General features: G+C 46.7%; 1 protein-coding gene across 1 annotated transcript in view; it reads left to right on the top strand.

Moving 5' to 3' along the window:
* Positions 1 to 24,022, top strand: part of LOC132578381 (uncharacterized) — a 38,155-nt gene that overhangs the window by 2,702 nt on the left and 11,431 nt on the right. The window contains exons 3-4 of the mRNA XM_060248338.1: positions 22,429 to 22,616; positions 23,691 to 23,851. Of these exons, the coding sequence (XP_060104321.1) occupies positions 22,429 to 22,616; positions 23,691 to 23,851 (349 nt within the window). The remainder of the gene's footprint in view (positions 1 to 22,428; positions 22,617 to 23,690; positions 23,852 to 24,022) is intronic.

Below are 24,022 nucleotides of genomic sequence, written 5' to 3'. Positions count from 1 at the left end.
AGGAATAGTTCACCTTATTTTGCATTCTCTCACTAAAAAAAAAAAGGCAGTCCCCTGTGCAAGCACCAGTCATTTCCAACTCCACATCACAACATTTTCACTAGATGGCTCCAAAAATCTGTTTTCTGGAGGGAAAAAACACAGAACTTCAAATGTCCAATCTGCTTGAGTTTTAGGGGAAGTGTGACTGTGTTAATTTTTTTACTTCTCACTGACATTTGACACCATTGACATTTGACACTCCTTTCTGATCCCTTTCAGAATTATCAGAGGCCATTATAAAATGGTTCTGCTCCATCTTGATTCTCAGTGTTGAAGTCCACTGAAGTAAATTGGGCTAGAAGGGTGTAACACTGCTGAGGAATTCACTGAAAATTATTTGATTTAGTGTATGTTAATAAAACAAAGACTTTAATAATATTAAAAATAAATGAACTTCCAAAGTGCCTGTCAACAATCTATTCATTGACCAGAATGTTGAGAACAGTTTCCTCTGACCCACTGAGCCAGGATATTTCCCCTCATAATTCTTTAAGTAGAAAGCTAAAACAGCCCTCCATGCAAACACCCCCCCCGACCTTCCCACAGTGTGGGAAAGCCGAGTGGGGCCAGATCACTCGGCCCTTTGCTTCCCCAGCATTCTTTCTCGACTCTGAGGGATTGGGGGAGCTCCTCTGATCCCTCAGAGCTGAGAAAAAATGAGCCGGAGGCTCAGACGATGTGAGCGGGGAGAGGGTGCCCTACCCCTGCACCTGCTGGGAGCTGGCGTCCTAGGCAATTGCCTAGTTTGCCGACTCCCACGCACTGGCCCTGGGTTTATTATATCCTATTAAAGGTAAAGGTAGTCCCCTGTGCAAGAACCAGTCGTTTTTGACTCTGGGGTGACATTGCTTTCACAACGTTTTCACGGCAGACTTTTTACGGGGTGGTTTGCCATTGCCTTCCCCAGTCATCTACACTTTCCCCCTAGCAAGCTGGGTACTCATTTTACCGACCTCGAAAGGATGGCAGGCTGAGTCAACCTGGAGCCGGCTAGCTGAACCAGCTTCCGTTGGGCTCGAACTCAGGTCGTGAGCAGAGGGCTCCAATTAAAACCAATGGTAAATCTATCCTGGTCTTGGCGGGGAGTGGGGAGGTTGAGGTAGGGGCACCAAATTTGTAGCATAGTTGCTGGAGCCTCTCCTCAAAAGAACCCTCAAGTTTCAAAAGGGTTGGACCAGAAGGTCCAATTCTATGGGCATGCAAAAAGGTGCCCCCATTGTTTCCAATAGGGGAAAAATAGCAAGGCAATACAAGCCCAGCAGAATATCCCAGAAAACCTCGAGAAAGTGGGGGGGGGGGGGGCGCTGGGATTTGTGTGAGGTCAGCAGCAGAACTAATGCAATGTGCCCTGCAGAAACAGTGCCATTGTGGCAGTGCCAAAACCCAACATGACTAAGGTCATATCTGAGGATCTCTGAAGAAGAAACGGGGGGAGGGGGGATTTCTGCAAGGACAGCAGAACCACTGCAATGTACTAGTGCCCAGCTGCAGAACCCAGTGCCAACCTAATAGCATCCAGCAGCAGAACCCAGCGCCTTGTGGCAAATGCCAGCTCAACAGGACTAATGTCAAGCACTGACTCACAATCTGAACAAAGGGAGGGGATAGTAAGGACAGCAGAACCAATGCAGTAGTGCTCAGCAGCAGCACAAGCCAGTGCCAATATGGCAGCAGTGCAAACCCAACAGAACTAACCAATGTCAAACCAGAGAATCCCAGAAAGGGATTTTAAAGAAGCAAGGACACTAGAAGCCCAGCTGAACACTCAGAAGTGCAGAGTGGACAGGCACTTTTGCTAGCCCACCTGAACCAAGGCCAGCCCAATACACAGAAGCCCAGAGATGTTTTGTTTGCCAAGGGCAAACCCAGAGAAACCTTATACATGATTTCCCCAGGGAAGGCCTCAGAAAGCGAGAGGAAGGAGGTTGTGTCCACGCTGATCCTCCTCTCTCAGCAGGAGCAGTACACACCAACCATCACTGCCTCAGTTGAGGGGCCTAAGCCTAGGTGCTGCATGCTGCCCTTCATCACAGGTTCTCCCTTTCCTGCCTCCTATCTCTGTGTTCCTTTAATTTATCATCCTGGCTTGCCTGCTCTGGAGAGTATCCATCTTTCCCTTTGGACATCTGTATTGAACGCTTCTTCATTCTTCTGTTTACTCTCTTTAGAAAACATTCCATTATTACTCCCTGCGTCCTGTAGTCTCCTAAAAATCCATTACCTTGCTATGTTATTATTTTCCTATTATGTCCTACACCTGCAAAGAAGAATGTCTTACAGCAAATTAGCTTCATTATTTATGGTGCTCCCGGGGTTCTGCTGGTTTCTGTTTGGCACACAGGTCTCATTGCCCTACCCTACCCTTTCACCTCTATGAAAACAAAAACCAGTTTTTGTGCTGCACCAGTTTTAATTTCAGCATGTAATTTTGGCTTGGGGAGACTGGTTACTCGATGAGCGAACTTGAGCACATCATCTTCAGCATCACCCTGTGCTGCATTCATACAAGGGTTCTGTAGGAGTATTTTGGTGCAGGTGGATTCAGAATGGCCATGGGGAGATTGGTGGTGGGCCGTTTCTGTGCCAATCCAACTGGTTAATGGCCTTGTTACTTCTTTCTAGTCTCATTTTAATTTTGGGAAGAGAGTTTTGCCCCAACTTCCCAGGACAGACTGAGAGAGGATGTAGGCACAAGTACCCTCACCAGTCACCCTCAAAGTCCAAGACAGGGTAGCCAAACAGTGGCAAGTTGACCTTCAGGAAGACCAGCTGCTCAACTGTCCAAGGGGAGCAGGCATGAGCAATGAGAGCTGACAATGTTACCCACATGGGGAAAAACCCACTCACTCTGCCCTCTCATCAGACAGCATGAGAGGAGCCTCTGGGCCACAGCAAAGAGATCTGGCCAGACCACATTCTTTAAGACCCAGTACGTCAGTGGACTTGTGGCCTGCAGCTCGTAGGGCTTTGCAGGGTACTATTGCTGTATTTTTGTTCAATTTTCTGTGACGTAGGATTTTATCTGATATGCTGAGTTATATACTTGTCTGTATCAAGTGCATTCTAGATAATGCATCAGCATCCATATTCCTCAACAGTCCTTGTGGCTTCTTCTGCTAGACTGTGAATTGCCAAAGCATCATTTGGATCCATTCTGTAACCCTCAGCAGATAAGATACCACCATTCTGCATAGTATACTTATCTTTTAATGAAATTACACTTGGAAGCTTTGAGTTTGATGTGCTATTTCTGTGAATGTTATTGTTATCACATTTACAGAATCTCAAATCTCTCACATTTTCCCTATGTTCTTCACAGGCATCACTATAAATCAAAACATCATCCAAGTATGGAACACAGATTTAAACTCTAAGATCTTCAAGGCACTATTCCATAAATCTCTGGAAGACCGCAGAGTGCATTAATAAGGGAATCTGGACCACAAGGGCATGTGGCACCCCAGGCAGGTGCTACCCCGCAACCCCCCCACCCCACAGTGCTGCAACACAGCGCCGGGCTTCGCCACCCTCCCCTAGGGCACCACGCCAAGGTCTGGCACCTGTCTGCACCCTCCTTCCCTTTCCGTTGCCTCCCCCTCTGCGCGATCAGAGCGTGCCGCACCTGGGCCATACTGGCTGTGATGTGGCATGTATCTTATCTTTCGAAGAACACACTGGAGGCTTCTCCCCCCTCCTTTCCAGAACCAGAAGGAAGGGGGAGCCAAGCCAGCACATTCTTCAAAAGATAAGATGCATACCACATCATGGCCAGCAGGGCCCAGGCACAGTGCACTCTGATTGTGCCAGGGGGGAGGAGAAGGGAAGGGAAAGGAGAGGCAGGTGGTGGTGGCAGCGGCAGTAGTCGGGCAGAGGAGGCAGGCAAATTCGACGCCCCCACCCTCCCAGTGCCCTAGACAATGGCCTAGTTTGCATAGTAGGTGAGCTGGCTCTGCCAAGGTGTAATAAAGGCAGTTCAGTTCTGTGATATATCCTTGCTGGTATGCTTTCCCCTGGTCTCAGACTGAAGACCAAGGTTTGCCTCCTAGTTCATTAAGTGCATCTTGAATTTGAGTGATTGGCTGTCTGTCAGGCGTACTTTTCCTGTTCAGTTCCTAATCTACAAAAAGGCCAAGGCTCCCTTTTTTCTTCTGGACACAAATCTTTCAGAATTCTTAGATGTATGCCATCCGGGCCTGGTGACTTACCAGTTTTTAAATTGTCTATCAGTCATAGGACCTCCTCTCTCATCACCTCAATCTGACTCAGGTCTTTCATCACCCATCCTGAAATCAGCAGTTCTGGAGTAGGCAAGCACTTCTCATCTTTCACAGTGATGATGGAGGGAAAAAATGCATTCAGCTTCTCAGCCATTTCCCTATTGTCCTTCAGTAATCCTTTTACCCCTTGGTCATCCAAAGGCCCCACTGCCTCCCTGGCTGGTTTCCTGCTTCTAATGTGTTTGAAGAAATTTTTATTGTTGGTCTTTATGCTTTTTGCAATATGCTCCTCATATTCCCTTTGCTACAGCTTGTGTTCCGTTTTATTAACCTCAATGGGACTAGCTTTCCATCACTTAAAGGAATCCTTACCTTTTACAGCTTCCATTAATTTGTTTGTTAACCATGCAGGCTTCTTTCAATACCTATTTGTGCCTTTCCTAACCTGCAATATATATTTTATCTGAGCCTCTAAAACTGTAGTTTTAAATAGTCTCCAAGCTTTCCTAAGGGTTTTGACCCTTTTAACCTTTCCTTTTACTTTCCTCTTCACATGCCCCCTCATCTCTGAGAAGTTACCCCTTTTAAAGTTAAAAGTGGTTGTGTTGGTCTTTTTGGGCAACTTTCTATTTATACAAATGGTGAAATCAGCATTATGGTCACTTCTCCCAAGTAGTGCAATCTAGGGTAGCTAATCCCCACGTGGGAGCTGGGGATCCCCAGGTTTGGAGGTCCCCCGCCACTTCAGGGCCATCAGAAAGTGTGGGAGGAAAACGTCTGCTGGGCACTCCATTATTCCCTATGGAGACCGATTCCCACAGGGTATAATGGAGAATTGGTGCACCGGTATATAGAGCTTGGGGGGGGCTGTTTTTTGAGGTAGAGGCGCAAACTTTTCTGCATGGCATCCAGTGCCTGTCCTCAAAAGACCCTCCAAATTTCAAAAAGATTGGACCAGGGGTCCAATTCTATGAGCCCCGAAAGAATGTGCTCCTATCCTTCATTTCCAATGGAGGGAAGGCATTTAAAAGGTGTGTGGTCCCTTTAAAAGTGATGGCCAGAACTCCCTTTGGAGTTCAATTATGCTTGTCACAACCTTGCTCTTGGCTCCACCCCCAAAGTCCCCAGATATTTCTTGAGTTGGACTTGGCAACCCTAGTACAATCACTCCAAGACTACAAACACCATAAAGCAAGCTAGATGGCTAGGACAGTATCAGTTGCCTTCCTGTCTGCTCTGCTTTCACTCACCCTCTCTAACCAGTAGAATGTAATCTCAGGGACCTCTCTTCTTGTTTGTTCTCCTCCTCTTCTTTCTTCTTCCCTCCATGCATCAGGAGGAACAGCATGGTGTCTTTCCTCCTGATCTGAACTAAGCAGATGGCCTACTATCTATCCAAAGCCATCCATAGTTAGCTAGAAAAGTCACTCTTTCTCTCCACTACACTTATATGTTATGTTTCTTTAAATAAATCCACCAGTAATGGTTTCTTAACTTAAAGCAAAGGCTCTCTGTGCAATTTGTGAGATAGAGAGTGGTAATCTAAGGCCATGCTTAGGGTTGCCAAGTCCCCAGCATTGCCTGGTGGGCAACTTTTGCACACGTGCACGACGCAATGAGGTCACCCGGAAGTGACATCATTATCTATTGTACCATAGAGTTTACCTCCCAAATGGCTAGTGCGTCCCGGAAAATCATGTATTAAATTCAGATGTATTAAATTGAGACTGTTGGAGTTGGAGGAAAAAAAACTACATCCAACAGACCCTTATATTTGCTCCCCAGCTTCCTTAGATCTTTATGCTTCCTGCAACAACATGCCCCATTATCTATCAGACTTAACCATTCCAAGTCATCGCAGGGTATTTATGTTGGCTAGTCTAAATGTGTTTCCCTCCAAAGTTTTACAAGGGAGATATCATTGAGTCCCTTTAGGCGACAGACTCTGTTCCTGTGGAGCGAATATTCCCGACTCAATTCAGCATATATTGCTTGATTGTTCCTTTTATCATAATCTCCGTAAAGATTTATTTTGCAAGCTTTCTTTCTCCCAAGATTTGTCTGTTCTGCCACCCTGTTATTATTTATTGAATTTATTGAATGATACTGAGGGGGAGGTTAGCGAGGCGGTGGCAAAATTTTTGACTGACATCCTTAAATTTAAATCTGACCATGTAAGAATAAATAAATAAATAAATTTTTATTTATACCCCGCCCTCCCTGCCGAGGCAGGCTCAGGGCGGCTTACAGGACATGGCATAAGCCATGTTATAACAATAAAAACAGGATAATACAATTAAATACAATTCACAATAGGATGACCATAATGTCTGAAAGCCAGCCAGGGACACCTTGGGGGGGAAGGGGGGAGGCAGGGGCACGCGCCGCCGGAAACAGGAAGTGACGTCACTTCCGGTGATGTCATGCCACCGCCGGAAACAGGAAGTGACACCACTTTCTGTGACATCATTTCCCCGCGCCACCTGCCGGAAACGGGAAGTGATATCACTTCCTGTGACATCACTTCCCCCAAATGACATCATTTCCCCCAAATGCCACTGCCGGAAACAGGAAGTGACTTCACAGCACTTCCTGTGACGTCCCCAAAAATCCCCCAAATATCACCGCCGGAAACAATTTTGTTCTCAAATCCTGTATATACTTCATCAGTATATGGGATAAGGCACTTTCTCAACTGTGCTGCATAATGCAGCCTATTTATTTTGTCCTGTTTGCTCTGTTGGCTCTATCTGCGCCACCTTCATCACTTTCGGGGTGTGGATCCCCCAGTGGGGTGGTCTCCCGACTCCCTCCGCCGGCTGTTTCTGATAGCCCTGCGCCCCCTCTTTCATTTGATATGTGTCCCGTGCGGATGCCACCCTCCCGCCGCGAGATGCCGCAAAATGAGCCCCCTTGAGGCTTATGGCGGCAGGGCTCGGGGGAAGTGAGCTAGACTGCTGTTCTTTTGAGGGGTTATAGAGTGTTTCGAGCCCGTCCCTGTGGCATCGGTCCCATCATTGTGGGACCCAGGGGGCCGGCGCAGCAGCCCGCCGAAGCAGCCTGTCACTAATAACACAGGTCGAGATGCAGGACAGGAACCCGGAAGTGACCGACAGGCTGCTTCAGCGGGCCGCTGCGCCGGCCCCCTGGGCCCTACAACGATGGGACCGATGCCACAGGGACGGGCTCGAAACACTCTATAACCCCTCAAAAGAACAGCAGTCTAGCTCGCTTCCCCCGAGCCCTGCCGCCATAAGCCTCAAGGGGGCTCATTTTGCGGCATCTCCCGGCGGGAGGGTGGCACCCGCACGGGACACATATCAAATGAAAGAGGGGGCGCAGGGCTATCAGAAACAGCCGGCGGAGGGAGTCGGGAGACCACCCCACTGGGGGATCCACACCCCGAAAGTGATGAAGGTGGCACAGATAGAGCCAACAGAGCCAACAGGACAAAATAAATAGGCTGCATTATGCAGCACAGTTGAGAAAGTGCCTTATCCCATATACTGATGAAGTAAATACAGGATCTGAGAACAAAATTGCACCAGAAGACACAAACACAAAGCTCCCTTACACTGAATCAGTGCTTGGGTCCACCAAAGTCAGTATTGTCCACTCCAGTCACAAACACAAAGCTCCCTTACACTGAATCAGTGCTTGGGTCCACCAAAGTCAGTATTGTCACATAAGAACATAAGAGAAGCCATGTTGGATCAGGCCAATGGCCCATCCAGTGCAACACTCTGCGTCACATAAGAACATAACAGAAGCCCTGTTGGATCAGGCCAGTGGCCCATCCAGTCCAACACTCTGCGTCACATAAGAACATAAGAGAAGCCCTGTTGGATCAGGCCAGTGGCCCATCCAGTCCAACACTCTGCGTCACATAAGAACATAACAGAAGCCCTGTTGGATCAGGCCAGTGGCCCATCCAGTCCAACACTCTGCGTCACATAAGAACATAAGAGAAGCCCTGTTGGATCAGGCCAGTGGCCCATCCAGTCCAACACTCTGTGTCACATAAGAACATAAGAGAAGCCCTGTTGGATCAGGCCAGTGGCCCATCCAGTCCAACACTCTGCGTCACATAAGAACATAAGAGAAGCCCTGTTGGATCAGGCCAGTGGCCCATCCAGTCCAACACTCTGCGTCACATAAGAACATAACAGAAGCCCTGTTGGATCAGGCCAGTGGCCCATCCAGTCCAACACTCTGCGTCACATAAGAACATAAGAGAAGCCCTGTTGGATCAGGCCAGTGGCCCATCCAGTCCAACACTCTGTGTCACATAAGAACATAAGAGAAGCCCTGTTGGATCAGGCCAGTGGCCCATCCAGTCCAACACTCTGTGTCACATAAGAACATAAGAGAAGCCCTGTTGGATCAGGCCAGTGGCCCATCCAGTCCAACACTCTGCGTCACATAAGAACATAACAGAAGCCCTGTTGGATCAGGCCAGTGGCCCATCCAGTCCAACACTCTGCGTCACATAAGAACATAACAGAAGCCCTGTTGGATCAGGCCAGTGGCCCATCCAGTCCAACACTCTGCGTCACATAAGAACATAAGAGAAGCCCTGTTGGATCAGGCCAGTGGCCCATCCAGTCCAACACTCTGTGTCACATAAGAACATAAGAGAAGCCCTGTTGGATCAGGCCAGTGGCCCATCCAGTCCAACACTCTGTGTCACATAAGAACATAAGAGAAGCCCTGTTGGATCAGGCCAGTGGCCCATCCAGTCCAACACTCTGTGTCACATAAGAACATAAGAGAAGCCCTGTTGGATCAGGCCAGTGGCCCATCCAGTCCAACACTCTGCGTCACATAAGAACATAACAGAAGCCCTGTTGGATCAGGCCAGTGGCCCATCCAGTCCAACACTCTGCGTCACATAAGAACATAACAGAAGCCCTGTTGGATCAGGCCAGTGGCCCATCCAGTCCAACACTCTGCGTCACATAAGAACATAACAGAAGCCCTGTTGGATCAGGCCAGTGGCCCATCCAGTCCAACACTCTGCGTCACATAAGAACATAACAGAAGCCCTGTTGGATCAGGCCAGTGGCCCATTCAGTCCAACACTCTGCGTCACATAAGAACATAAGAGAAGCCCTGTTGGATCAGGCCAGTGGCCCATTCAGTCCAACACTCTGTGTCACATAAGAACATAAGGAGGGAGGGAGCGAGGGAAGAAAGGAAGGGAGGGAAGGGAGGGAGGGAGGAGGGAGGGAGGGAAGAAAGGGAAGGAAGGAAGGGAGGAGGGAGGGAAGGAAGGGAGGAGGGAGGGAGGGAAGGAAGGGAGGAGGGAGGGAAGGAAGAAAGGAAGGAAGAAAGGAAGGGAGGGGGGAGGGAAGGAAGGAAGACCGCCCCCTCCCGCCAGCCCCCCCCGCTTTCGGCCCCACCCTCCCTGCTTACCTTCTTCCAGGGCGGGTGACGGCCTCTCCTCCCGGCGGCTGGTGCTGCTGGCGAGGCTGGCGGAGGCCGGGGGGGGGGCCTCCGCTGGTCTCTGGAGGACCTCCAGCGACCAGCGCCGGCCTCTCCGCAGCCTCTGGAAGGCCTTCCGGGACCTCTGGAAGGCCTTCCGGGACCAGCACCGGCTGCTGTGCGGCCTCTCCGCGGCCTCCACTGGTCGCTGGAGGCCCTCCAGAGTCTCTGGAGGGCCTCCAGCGACCAGCGGAGGCCGCGGAGAGGCCTTCGCTGGTCGGCGCTGGTCCCGGAAGGCCCTCCAGAGTCTCTGGAAGGCCTTCCGGGACCAGCGCCGGCTGCTCCGCGGCCTCCGCTGGTCTCTGGAGGGCCTCCAGCGACCAGCGGAGGCCGCGGAGAGGCCTTTGCTGGTCGGCGCTGGTCCCGGAAGGCCCTCCAGAGTCTCTGGAAGGCCTTCCGGGACCAGCGCCGGCTGCTCTGCGGCCTCTCTGCGGTCTCCGCTGGTCGCTGGAGGCCCTCCAGTGTCTCTGGAGGGCCTCCAGCGACCAGCGGAGGCCGCAGAGAGGCCTTCGCTGGTCGGCGCTGGTCCCGGAAGGCCCTCCAGAGTCTCTGGAAGGCCTTCCGGGACCAGCGCCGGCTGCTCCGCGGCCTCTCCGCGGCCTCCGCTGGTCGCTGGAGACCCTCCAGAGTCTCTGGAGGGCCTCCAGCGACCAGCGGATGCCGCGGAGAGGCCTTCGCTGGTTGGCACTGGTCCCGGAAGGCCCTCCAGAGTCTCTGGAAGGCCTTCCGGGACCAGCGCCGGCTGCTCCGCAGCCTCTCCGCGGCCTCCGCTGGTCGCTGGAGGCCCTCCAGAGTCTCTGGAGGGCTTCCAGCGACCAGCGGAGGCCGCGGAGAGGCCTCCGCCACCGCCACCGGGCCCCGCGCGCGGGCGGGGAAGGCGGCGAGTGAGGGAGGGAGCGTCCCTGCGCGTGTGCAGGGGCCCTTCGCACGCGCAGGGACGCTCCCTCACTCACCGCCTTCCCCGCCGGCGCCCGCGGCCCACCGCCTCCGGGGCTGGCTAAACCGGGACCTCTAAATGGTCCCGGTATAGCCAGCCCGGGAGGTGGGAATAGGGGGCCAGAACCGGGACATTCCCGGGCGCCTGGGACGGTCTGGCCACCCTAATTCACAATTAAACATTAAATAATCTAAAAACAGTCTAAAACAATATAATTTAGTGGTGCTACTATCTCAATTGTGTTAAAGATGGCGTGATGCTTCTGTAAGCTCGGTTTCATTTTGATTTTATCTCCAATGTTTAAATTTTTATATTCTGTGTATTTTTATTTGCAACTGTTATGCCATTAAAGGTTTGGTATGGTATGGGTGTGTGTGATGTGGCCACAGCTCCAAGGGAGGGGAGGTTTTGGTTGAGAAATAAGGAAAATATTTATTTAAGGAAATGATTAAGAAGATTAGCAAAGAGGCTAAATTTCTTCTGTATCTCGTTGCTATGTTTCCATTTATACAAGTTCTTGTCTTCCTGCCTACGTGCAGGCTTCAGGACGTCCCATGGAACAGAGGCTGGTATAGTCCATCACTTTGAGTCCGGCTGTAGCTTTTCTTTTGGCCTGATTATTTTGGGGGAACTGCCTTCCTTCTGCCTTGCCTGCTGAAGGGTGCCCTGTTAATGGTTCCGATCTCAAGTGAGCTTCCTGGGCTGCTAGTTCTCCTTGGTAATGGATGCAGAGTCAGCCTGACAGTTCCTTTAACAAGGTGGAGTCCAGGCAGGGCTGGCCGTAGACTGACTGGCACCTTAGGCAAGTCTAGGCAATTTCCTAGTTTGCCTAGTGGCAGGGCCGGCCCCGAGTCTAGGGTAGGGCAACATCATTTGCCACATTGCCGGAGACAGGCAATACTTTTTTATGTCAGTGAATGGCTTGGTCTGATTGGTCAAGGCAGCCATGGTGGGGATGGGGTAATACAGCCCCTTCATGCCAGACTGGCCACATAGAAATCCTCCCCACTAAGGGGGAAAAGGGTTAATGTTCAACTCACTCAGGGTGAATTAGCAAAGTCCAGAGGAATGGAGCAGAACAAAGGGTTCTGTCATTGCTGGCTTGTGTTCAATTCTCAGAAAGGAATGGCAAGATAAACAGTTCAGTGGAACTTCAAAAGAACGTTATTTTTCCCTCTTTTATTTTCCTGTTTCTCCATAGCACCTGCCCCATGTTCTGCTGTCTATGCAGGTTCCCCAGCTCTGTGCTATTGCTCTCCTGGATCCATCCTCATAGTCTCCAGGTATTTTCCAACACAGACCTGGCAACCCTAGGGTGGACATGAGGATCTGATTTGTAGCAGTCTATGGTAAGGATTCGACTGTGTGACTGAACAACAACAGAAATGGTAAGGGTAGGGAAGAAGTGTTCTAGGGTTCCCCAACAGCTAGTTCAAATCCTCTTACGCAGCTTTAAAAGGGAATTAGATTCATGGAGGATAAGCCTATCAACCTCTCAGTCACGCAGAGTATGAAAGCCAGGGATGGGGAGGGCTGAGGAACTTCAGGTATGCTTTGGGTGGAGTACCCATGTCTTCTTCCTTGTGTGTGACCCTCCAAAAGGGATCATGGCAGCAAGCAGAGAATTTAAATTTGTATTTGCTGTGTTCACTTTGGGGCTCCTTCTGGTTGTACCACATGCCCCACTGATGGACCTCCTGATGGTACCTGGGTTTTTTGGCCACTGTGTGACACAGAGTGTTGAACTGGATGGGCCATTGGCCTGATCCAACATGGCTTCTCTTATGTTCTTATGAGAAACAGTGTTCCTTCATTTGTAACAACTGTGGGATCTTTTAGGATGTGAGCACTGAGACCTGTGATTTTGGTTCATGCACTATGTACATAACTTTTACTCAAATTAAAGGTAGAATATTAAATTAAAAGCTGACTGATCTCACATTGATGCTCTCATACTGGGTGGCCAGCCCAAACAGGAATAATTAATGGTGTGGAAGTGTGACAGTATGCAGTCTTTTTGTGTTGACTTGATATTGAGTTGCAAGTTGGGTGAGCTTTTTTCAGCTAAGTTAAAGGTGTCTTGTGTATACTTCTGTTGCCCTTCCTCCATCTATGGGTTGGTATAATTCTTTACACAATGAGTGATTAAAATGTGGAATGTGCTACCAGTGGATATAGTGATGGCCACAGGAATAAGCAGCTTTAAAAGGGAATTAGATTCATGGAGGATAAGCCTATCAGTGGCTGCTAGTCACGGTAACTAAAGGGAATCTCCATATGTAGAGGCACTAAATCTCTGAATCCCAGAGCCAGGGGACAAAGGCAGGGGAAGGCTTTGGCTCTATGGGTGAACCTCCAGAGGAACTGGTTAGCCACTGTGTGGGACAGGATGCTGGACTAGATAAGCCACTGGTCTATCCAGTGGGGCTCTTCTTCTTACCAAAATCCAGTTGAGACCAGCTAGTTTTGTTCAGGTGTCTTTTTAAAATCTTGCTTATTTTGGTCTTTTTTGTACAGATTGGTTCTTCTCTCTTCAACCTGCAGATGGCTGTCATAAGAACATAAGAGAAGCCATGTTGGATCAGGCCAATTGCCCATCCAGTCCAACACTCTGTGTCACACAGTGGCCAAAAGAAAATTATACACACACACACACACACAAACTGTGGCTAATAGCCACTGATGGACCTCTGCTCCATATTTTTACCTAACCCTCTCTTGAAGCTGTCTATGCTTGTAGCTGCCAGCACCTCCTGTGGCAGTGAATTCCACATGTTAATCACCCTTTGGGTGAAGAAGTACTTCCTTTTATCCCTTTTAACCTGACTGCTCAGCAATTTCATCGAATGCCCACGAGTTCTTGTATTGTGAGAAAGGGAGAAAAGTACTTCTTTCTCTACTTTCTCCATCCCATGCATTATCTTGTAAACCTCTTATCATGTCACCCCACAGTCGACGTTTCTCCAAGCTAAAGAGCCCCAAGCGTTTCAGTCTTTCTTCATAGGGAAATTTTCCCAACCCTTTAATCATTCTAGTTGCCCTTTTCTGGACTTTCTCCAATGCTATAATATCCTTTTTGAGGTGTGGTGACCAGAACTGCACACAGTACTCCAAATGAGACTGCATCATCGGTTTATACAGGAGCATTATGATACTGGCTGATTTGTTATCAATTCCCTTCCTAATAATTCCCAGCATGACATTGGCCTTTTTTATTGCAATCGCACACTGTCTTGACATTTTCAGTGAGTTATTTACCATTACCCCAAGATCTCTCTCTTGGTTAGTCTCTGCCAGTTCACACCCCATCAACTTGTATTTGTAGCTGGGATTCTTGGCCCCAATGTGCATTACTTTGCACTTGGCCACACTGAACCTCATCTGCCACGTTGACACCCACTCACCCAGCCTCAACAGATCCCTTTGGAGTGCCTCACAATCCTCTCTGGTTCTCACCACCCTGAACAATCTAGTGTCATCTGCAAACTTGGCCACTTCACTGCTGATTCCCAACTCCAAATCATTTATGAACAAGTTAAAGAGCATGGGTACTGAGCCCTGTGGCACCCCACTGTTTACCATCCTCCACTGCGAAGACTGCCCATTTATACTCACTCTCTGTTTCCTATTAATCAGCTAGTTTTTGATCCACAAGAGGACCTGTCCTTTACCTCCATGACTCTCGAGCTTTCTAAGGAGCCTTTGATGAGGAACTTTATCAAAAGCTTTCTGGAAGTCAAGGTAAACAACATCTATTGGGTCTCCTTTGTCCACATGTTTGTTCGAAGAGGGGTCCAGGGTAGGGCAACACCATTTGCCGCTTTGCTGGAGACAGGTTACTTTTTATGTCATGTACAGGAGCCCAAACCAGCAGTGAATGGCTTGGTCTGATCGGTGAAGGCAGTCATGGTGGAGATGAGCTAATTCAGCTCCTTCATGCCAGACTGGCCATACCGAAGTCCTCCCCACTAAGGAGGAAAAGGGTTAATGTTCAACTCACTCAGGGCAAAATTCAGAGGAATGGGAGAGAACAAAGGGTAGTCTGCTTGGATGCCAAGACAATCCTTTATTATACTGTCATTGCTGGCTTGTGTTCATTTCTCAGAAGGAACGGCAAGATAAATAGTTCAGTGGAATTTAAGCAGGATGTTATTTTCCCCTCTTTTATTTTCCTGGTTCTCCATAGCACCTGCCCTGTGTTCTGCTGTGTCTATACAGGTTCCCCAGCTCTGTGCTATTGTTCTAGAGAGAGAGTTTCTTAGAAATAAAGATCTTTCATCTTGTAAAGATCTCAGACAGCTGTTTTAACCTAATCCAAGTGCTGAGCTGCTTTTCCACACAGGGGTACCACATACTAGCCAGGCTAGAGTGATTAGTTGGGGCTGGGAGGAGAGAAATTAGTTATTCCACATACTTTTGCACTCAGAAAGCCCACTTTCAGTGAACCAGGCCTCCTGAGGAGCATTGGAGGTAGGATTGCCAACTTTCAGGTGGGGCCTGGAGATCTCCCACTTTTTACAACTTAGCTTCAGCTGGCAGAGATCAGCTCTGAAGAAAATGGCTACTTTGAAGGGTGGGCACTATGGTATTGTACCATGCTGAGATGGGCCACTGGTCTATCCAGCAGGGCTCTTTTTCTTATCAGAATCCAGTTGAAACTAGCTAGTTTTATTCATGTGTCTTTTTAAAATCTTGCTTATTTGGTCTTTTTTGTACAGATTGGTTCTTCTCTCTTCAATCTGCAGATGGCTGTCTCTGGTTGTGATCACACACATTGAATAATGCACTTTCAATTCACTTTCAGTTCACTTTCAAAATGGATTTTGTGAATTCGCACAGTAAAATCCAGTCAGAAAGTGCATTGAAAGTGGATTGAAAGTGTATTACTTAGTGTGTGGATTGCAGCCTCTGACTTTTCAGATTGCATTTGCTGTTAATTTCATTACCTCCTCTTCAGCCTCATTCATTTGCCCTATCATTCACCTTTCCCACTCAAAAAGAATAACTAAAAATAATCAGAACAAGAACCAGTATGAAGACCAGAGGCAATACAAATATGATTGCCGTATACCATCAGGTTAGTGTGTTGGTGAGGGAAAGTGCTGTGAGGTCACAGCCTACTTATGGCAACCCTGTAGAGTGTAGCATGCTTTAATTGTCGATCACATATTTCTCTGTTAGTAGGTGACAAGTGCCTGACATCTGGGAGCCATATCAGTCAGTGTTAGTTGACTGAGCCTGCTTCTGCCATTTACAGGCATTAGTGAGACACAACACTATTATAGCATTGGAAAAAGTGCAGAAAAGGGCAACTAGAATGATTAAAGGGTTGGGACACTTTCCCTATGAAGACAGGTTAAAACACTTGGGGCTCTTTAGCTTGGAGATACATCGACTGAGGGGTGACACGATAGAGATTTACAAGATTATGCATGGGATAGAGAAGGCAGAGAAAGAAGTACTTTTCTCCCTTTCTCACAATACGAGAACTCATGGACATACAATTAAATTGCTGAGCAGTCATGTTAGAACGGATAAAAGGAAGTACTTCTTCACCCAAGGGTGATGAACACATGGAATTCACTGCCCAGGAGATGGTGACAACTGCCAGCATAGACAGCTTCAAGAGGGGATTGGATAAACATATGGAGCAAAGGTCCATCAGTGGCTGTTAGCCTCAGCATATTGATGGAACTCTCTGTCTGGGACAGTGATGCTCTGTATTCTTGGTGTGGGGGCGGGGCATGGGAGGGCTTCTAGTGTCCTGGCCCCACTAATGGACCCCCTGATGGCACCTGGGTTTTTGGCCACTGTGTGACACAGAGTGTTGGACTGGATGGGCCATTGGTCTGATCCAACATGGCTTCTCTTATGTTCTTATGAGTTTTCCCTGAATTCCTAGAAAGTCCCTGCATCATGTACTTGGCGCGATATTTCACTTCTGGGTGATGTCATTGTGTAGTGTGCCACTGCCCATAATGAGGCTCTTTGAGGACAGGAGCTTGGGAAACCTGTTGACAGTCAAGGTGGAGATGTGTCTTAAGTGGCTTCCATGTGATATCATTGTGTCGGGGATGTCACAGTGCGACATTGGTATTTGGAGGCAGCATTTTGGGAGGTGAGCAGAAGCCCCCAAAAGCAGGAGATCCCTTGCCCCAGCCTTGGGATCAGGAACCCTAAGCATACACATCCAACTCCATAATACACCCGACTCCAATAATCAGGCCTCTTTATGCAGCAGGAACTCCTTTGCATATTAGGCAACAAACCCCTGATATAGCCAATCCTCTAAGAGCTTACAGTAGGCCTTGCTATAAGAGCTCTGAAATTCTTGGAGGATTGGCTACATCAGGGGGGGTATGGCCTAATATGCAAAGGAGTTCCTGTTACAAAAAAAGCCCTGCCAATAATGAACAGTTATAGAGAAGCTGAGCTCAGTCTCAGCTCTTGCTGTCTCCTATTTACCCTCGGGACAGAAATGTCTGGCACTGCAGCTCCCTGAAGGGCCCTGTGCACCCGCAGAACCATCATGCTGGACACGGCTCACACTCCTCTTCCAATGCTAGGCCTTTTCTGTTGCTCCAAGTGCCAGATGCACATTTGTATTGCATTGGGTGCTTGGTCCCTGGTGGACAGTAATGACCAGTGGAGCAGGGGACAGGAGGTTTCTGTTTTCCCCCTGAGCCTGTGAATGCAATGATGAACAGTCAACATCTAAATCCCATGGGCCAGAGGCAGTATCCACCAGGTTCAATCCCTGGTATCTCCATTTAAAAAAGACCAGGCAGTAAATTATTTGGTTTTCAAAAGGCTGGGACCCTCTATCCTGTACCCCCAAACCCTTCTCTAATCACACCAGTACTCTTCTTGAGATTTATCTAAATCATTAAAATTTCACAAGACAGTTTCTAACTACAGTAGACCACGGATATCTCCACTCTTCAGAGCTATCTCTCTGTTTCTATCTTGGTAGAGAAAATTCTTCTCTCTCTAAAAGATCTTTCCCCTTTCCTGGTCTGAATGGGAGTGTTCACTAACTACCCACTCTTCCTTGCCAACTTTCCCAAGTTCTCTTGGCTGTGTTAAACTGCTCTTAGTTAGGACTGAATTCAGAAACTGTCAATACTCAACTCTTCTCAGCTAAGGCTGAAATCGGACTCTACTCAGTCAAGGCAGAAATCTGACTGAATCTCTCCTTAGCATTCAGCCCTCTAGTCTTTCTCTGCTCAGCTGATGCTAACCAATCAGATTGCTTGGAGCAGCTTGTCACTCAAGGCTCTCTGTTTCAGTGAAGAATTAACCCTTCACAGTCCTTGTTTGTACAGCACTTCTAAGCTTCTAAAAAGTGCAGTCTGTCGTAGCTGCCTTTCAGGCATTTGGGAAGCTGTTTTACGTTGCTAGTAATCTTGTTTAACTGGAAATCTTTTTTACTGGATGGCATTTCAGAAGGCACTGGGTGAGAGTTTTGGGGGAGGCATACATCTATGGAACCAATACATTTAATATACAGATTTTACTGCCGTAAGATGTGACAATGGGCACTGGCTCAGAAAGAAGAGGTTTTTTTTAATTTTTAAATTGAAAATTTAGCACAAAAATATAACACTAACATGAAAAGGCTGTTCACAGCTCTTTGGCTGATGGGTGTTGTCAAGGTTGCTAGAGACTCACACTGCTGTTTGAAGAGAAGAGACTGGATTTATCCTCCGCCCTTCCCTCAGAGCAGCTTACAATTTCCTTCCCCTTCTCCTCCCCTCAACTGACACTCTGTGAGGTGGGGAGGGGGGCCTGAGAGAGCTCTTTCGAGAACTGGTTTTGAGAGAACAGCTCTGAGAGAACTGACCCAGAACTGACCTGGTTCTTGCAGATTAGAGCTCGCCGTCCTAACCACTACACCAGACTATTTGCTTTGGTTCATTCAGTATGTGGTCTCAGCCTTGCCAAGGGGGTGTTTGTGACTCCCCACCCCCTGTGGAATTGCCATAGGACTAGTGCTGCCAATTCTTTGCTGTCATATCCCTGCCATTGGGATTTTAGGATGGGGCTTCTTGGTTATGATTGCCCAGATTCTAGTCAGATACACTTGCCACTATGCCACAAATTAAAGTTTGAAAATGCTTGTTTGCCTTTTGAATGACTTGGTAAAGAAAAGGAACTTATTTTTGTAATTTAGAAGACAGAGATATTTGTTTCCCTAGCTTTTGAAAAGCTCTGACCCGGATAGCCCAGGCTAACCTGATGTCATCTGATCTCAGAAGCTAAGCAGGGCTCAGCCCAAGCAAATACTGGAATGGAAGACCTCCTTGGAATACCAGGGCTATTATGATGTGGAGCCATGCAAATGGCACACCACCTCGAAATGACTCTTGCCTTGAAAACGCCATAGGGTCACCATAATTCATGAATGACTTAACACAGGGGGGGGGGACTTCACACCGGGGGGGGCACTTTTTAAACAGAGCCTGTGTTAAGCAAAAACACACAGCTACATGGCTTGAAGAAAATGCACACTTCCTTAAGAGATTGTTTTTGTATACAACTAGAACTTATCTGAAATGGGCTAGTGTGGAAAAGTATTTTTTTTCCCTGACAGGAAAATAGTAACACATCAAGACCTATAAAGAGGATATTTTAAAAATCAAGATTTAAGGGGTGCTAACAGAGCCATCCAGTCAGTTATATTCTTCTTAGGCCACTGGCATTGTCACGGCCCGGGTTTGCAGATAAGGAAAGACGGCGGCCGACGTCTGGCAGCTGGCCAGGACTCTGTCAGCCGGCTGGGGAGGAGCGCAGGGGTGGTCGTTAAACAGTCCAATTATTTCAACACCGTAAATCAGTCCGGCCGAAGGAGAAGACAGAAAGCTTGGTCGCAGGAATGCAGGGGGTCGGAAGCCAGGGAAAACAACGCCAATTACCTAGGTCAGTCCACAAAGCTAAGTCAGAGTCCAGAAGTCCAAGTCCAAGGTTCAGGCCGGGTCAGGAGTCACACGGGTTCTTGCAGCAAGCAAGAGGGTGCAGAGCGTAGTCACGTCCCAGGAAGGTCGTTCGTTGCCAGCACAGTTTGCCTTGGGGTCAGGGCTACAGATATACTGTGCTGGCTTGTTAACTTGTTAGTACTCTGGGCTGAGATCTCTCCTCCCACGCATGCGTGCATCTCTCCGTCTGTTTCTGAATTCCTGTCGCCTCCTCTCACGTAACCGGCTTACAGGAGGTGGTGATTCAGGAGGGGATGCACTAGGGCCTGGCGTGGCCTGATCAGTTTCAGGTGGCTCCTGCTCGGAGTTAGCAAGGGCGGGGGCTGAGCTGGGGCCCGGTGTGGCCTGATCAGTTTCAGGTGGCTCCTGCTCTGAGTTAGCAAGGGTGGGGTCTGGGGCAGGCACGACAGGCATCATTGAACTTAAAAGGGTGTAACACTGCTTTGCATTGTATCGTAAATCACAATAAAACTTAAATAAAACAAACAGACATTAACCAGATTTACTTTGGTCTGGTTGTGGATCAACTGGTTGATGGCCACGAGATATTGGCTAATAGCCAACGAACATTAGCCTTTTGGCTCTTGATATCTGGCTGACATCTAAATTCTTGGGAAGAGGAAACAAAAGTACAGTTTAAATGTCAGAGTAATCAGCGATGTCCCTCCCAATTTGCTTACAATTTATTTCCCGTAAGGCTGAAAGCAAAAAGTGAAAGGTTAATTGACTGATATATATGAGTCACATCAGACTGGCACCTCTATTTAAAGATCTGGCACCTCTATTTAAAGATCTCATGCAACAAATATTGAGAAATCTGCCAGTCTGAGTTAGAGGGACCAGTGGTCTGACAATATAGGGCAACGCTTGCAATTCAGTTGAAATATTTTTGAGTTCACAAGAGGTGTGTAGAACAATGGAAACTGCAGATGAAATTGCCATTGTGGGGATTGGGTGCCATTTTCCTGGAGGTAAGCACTGTTCCTTTCTAATATAACTAAAATATTACAGACTATTCATTTAGTTAACTTTTTTATTTTGTGAAGAATATCTGTTATATAATGATCAAGAACTGATAATTTCTGACAAGTATATGCAGAAGGAAATAACTGTGCTCCTGAAATATTTCTAGAAAAGTCTGACTACTAAAAGTATTATGATCCAGAAACAGCAAACCCGAAAGATCAAGCACCTGTACTTCTCTATAAAAGCAGACAGGACAATGGGGTTAGAGGTGCAGAAAAGAAAACATGGTGCTGACTTAGGGTTGCCAAGTCCAATTGAAGAAATATCTGGGGACTTTGGGGGTGGAGCCAGGAGACTTTGGGGGTGGAGCCAGGAACAAGGGTGTGACAAGCATCATTGAACTCCAAAGGGAGTTCTGGCCATCACATTTAAAGGGACTGCACACCTTTTTAAATGCCTTCCTTCCATAGGAAATAATGAAGGCTAGGGGCACCTTCTTTTGGGGCTCATAGAATTGGACCCCTTGGCCCAATCTTTTTGAAACTTGGGGGGGTATATTGCGGAGAGGCACTAGATGCTATATTGAAAATTTGGTGCCTCTATCTCAAAAAACAGCCCCCCTGAGCCCCTGATACCCACGGATCAATTCCCCATTATTCCCTATGGGAATCGTTCATGGAGGTGCATGATAGCTGTGGGGGCGGGGCTTCCCCCGCCAGCCAGCTGGCTAGGGGAGGGGGGAAGCCTGTAAAACCGGGGGATCCCCCTCTGGGACATGGGGATTGGGAAGCCTATGCTGACTTTGGGTGGTGGGGAGGGTTGTGTGTGGAAAAGTCCAGAGTGTTATGATGCAAAAGGATTTTGATCAATAGCCATTATAGAATGATCATTCACAATCACCTGACTTTCCTTTTATTAGAACTGTGAGTACTTTTTAAAGTATTAGATTAATCGCATCAAAAGAAACAATATTTCTTAAAAATGACCACAAATCCCGGCATTTCAGAATTCGAGTTCCTTCAAATTAGAACCACCTCCATAAGGTGATACAGAAAAATGTCCTTAGATCAACAACAGAATTTGAGGATTTACTAATGTCTGATAATAAAGGGTTTGTATCAACATTACACTTCTGCTTACTGAAAGTATTCCTTAATTTTCGTTGTAGATGGCAGAAAAAAATAGGTAAAATTATGGATGATGGTGTTTGGAAATTTGTTTTTACTCACAGCATGAATTTTACTGTTAGCCCTTCCTTCAGAGAAAATTTGTTAAAAATGATTCATAAATGGCATCTACCCTCCATGAAGCTGGCAAAGATTTATAAATTCAATACTGATAAATGTTAGTTCTGTGTCCTTTATAAAGTTTCTCTCTCTGCTACGTAATTTTAAATAGGAACACACATGGCCCAGCTCGACAAGGTCTAATTTAAGTCAGATTTGGCCCTCATAACAAATGAGTTTGACACCCCTGGTCTAAAGCTCCTAATCTTCAGGATTATACTCTGGTGAAGTTGACTTTACCAAAAAAATAAAGACATAAAACAGTTTAGTCTGCTTATGGGATAGAAGAATTCAAATGATGAAATTGTTAACTAAGTAGATTTATCTGTAATGTTCTGGCCCGTAAGAGAGACTCTTTTCTGTGTTTTGAGGTTAGGTAATTGATGTACTGTATTATAGGGTACTGCATACTAGACTTAAGCTGTTGTTTTATGTATATTTTATATGTGTTGTAATTTTTAGTATTGCTAATTAAATTTTTTAAATTAAAAAAAAGAAACAATATTTCTGCTTCAGTTTAGTTGCAAATAAATTTTAAACAATATTTAACTACAGGTGAAGGAACTGATAATTTCTGGCAAGTGCTAGTGGAAGGCAGAAACTGTACTGTAGAAATACCACCAGAAAGATTTGACTCCATAGACTGGTATGATCCAGACGATGGCAAACCAGGAAAAATGAGTACAAGGCATGCAGCTTTAATTGAGGAGTAAGTAAAACATTATTTATATTGCTGGAGCAGAAGATAACACTTCTATAATGTTGTCTAGTGAGTAGAAAGTCAAATTGTTTATTAGTATTTATCGCTATACTGCCTAATTGTCTACAATTTTACTAGCATGTTTAAGAAAATTAAGGTGCAGATCTTTCAATTTATTATCTATCTTTTTGTTTTAGTTTATTTGTGTGTGTGGGGGGGGGCTAAGACCAGAGGATCCCCCCCAAGCATACATCAGTGGGAAATCACCCTCCCAGGTTCCTCATTGGCCACCATACCACTGCTGTGAGCCTAAAAAACGCTCTTAAGCACTATTTTCTCTTTTGAAATAAGTAAAATGTTTTTTCTTGAAAAACATAAAGACAAGATTTTTCTCATTCAGAATATATAGGATGAACATTTTCCTGAAAGGCAATTTTTGGCTTTATATAATCACCATCTGATTAAATTGATACTGAATTTTTATTGTAATTTTGATGTTTTAACTAGTATGATAAAGTGTTTTTATCTATTGTTGTACACAGTCCTGATCCCTGTCTAAGGGGAATAGGGTGGCATAGAAATGGAAACAAACAAACAGATCAGCAAAAGACCCTAACAGCATGACACACTGGAACACAACCTGTGCCCATCTCCTTACTAGCCCTTAGGTGGAAGAATCTGCCCTTAGTGACTTATCCTCCATGAATTTATCTAATCCCTTTTAAAGCTTTTTATTCTTGTGGCCATCACTATATCCTCTGGCAATAAATTCCACATTTTAATCACTCTGTTTATTTTTAAATTGTTGCTCGGGTTTGTGAATGGGGTGTCAACTATCTTACAGCCCCCAATTGACTTCATTAAGGAAAAAGGGATGCATCATCTGTTACAAATGAGACTTGCATTTTCCTCCTAATATTGCTTTCTTGTCAGAACTGAAAATATTGATAAAAATCTCCACTTAAAATTTTTATTGAGGGTACTTTTTAATCCAAAAATTGTGATTGCTATAACAAATGAATGCACAATTGGTTGATAATATGTTTTCTTTACATTTTTACAATTATTTGATCTCTTTCTTAGGTTTAATGTATTTGATAATTTGCTTTTTGGAATTAATGGAATGGAAGCAGGACGGATGGATCCCCAGCAGAAACTCCTTTTAGAATGCACGTACAGAGCACTGGAAGATGCAGGAGTTACTAGAGAAAATATTAGCAACACAAAAACAGGAGTTTTTGTTGGTGAGACAAGTAGCTGATGCTAAAAAACGTTTCATTACTTTAAGGGCTTTAACTAGAGAACATAGGGCTGAGTCAGACAACTTTTTTGGACTTATTTGATTCAATAGGGCTGAAACCAGATGACCGGTTTGCGGCAGCTGCAAGGGCTGGCCGGAAGGAGAGTGCCCCGGA

Source organism: Heteronotia binoei, chromosome 10 (assembly GCF_032191835.1).
Source record: "Heteronotia binoei isolate CCM8104 ecotype False Entrance Well chromosome 10, APGP_CSIRO_Hbin_v1, whole genome shotgun sequence".
NCBI classification, from domain to species: Eukaryota; Metazoa; Chordata; class Lepidosauria; order Squamata; family Gekkonidae; genus Heteronotia; species Heteronotia binoei.
The sequence above is the reverse complement of the archived record's forward strand: the minus strand, read 5'-3'. Positions and strand labels throughout refer to the sequence as shown.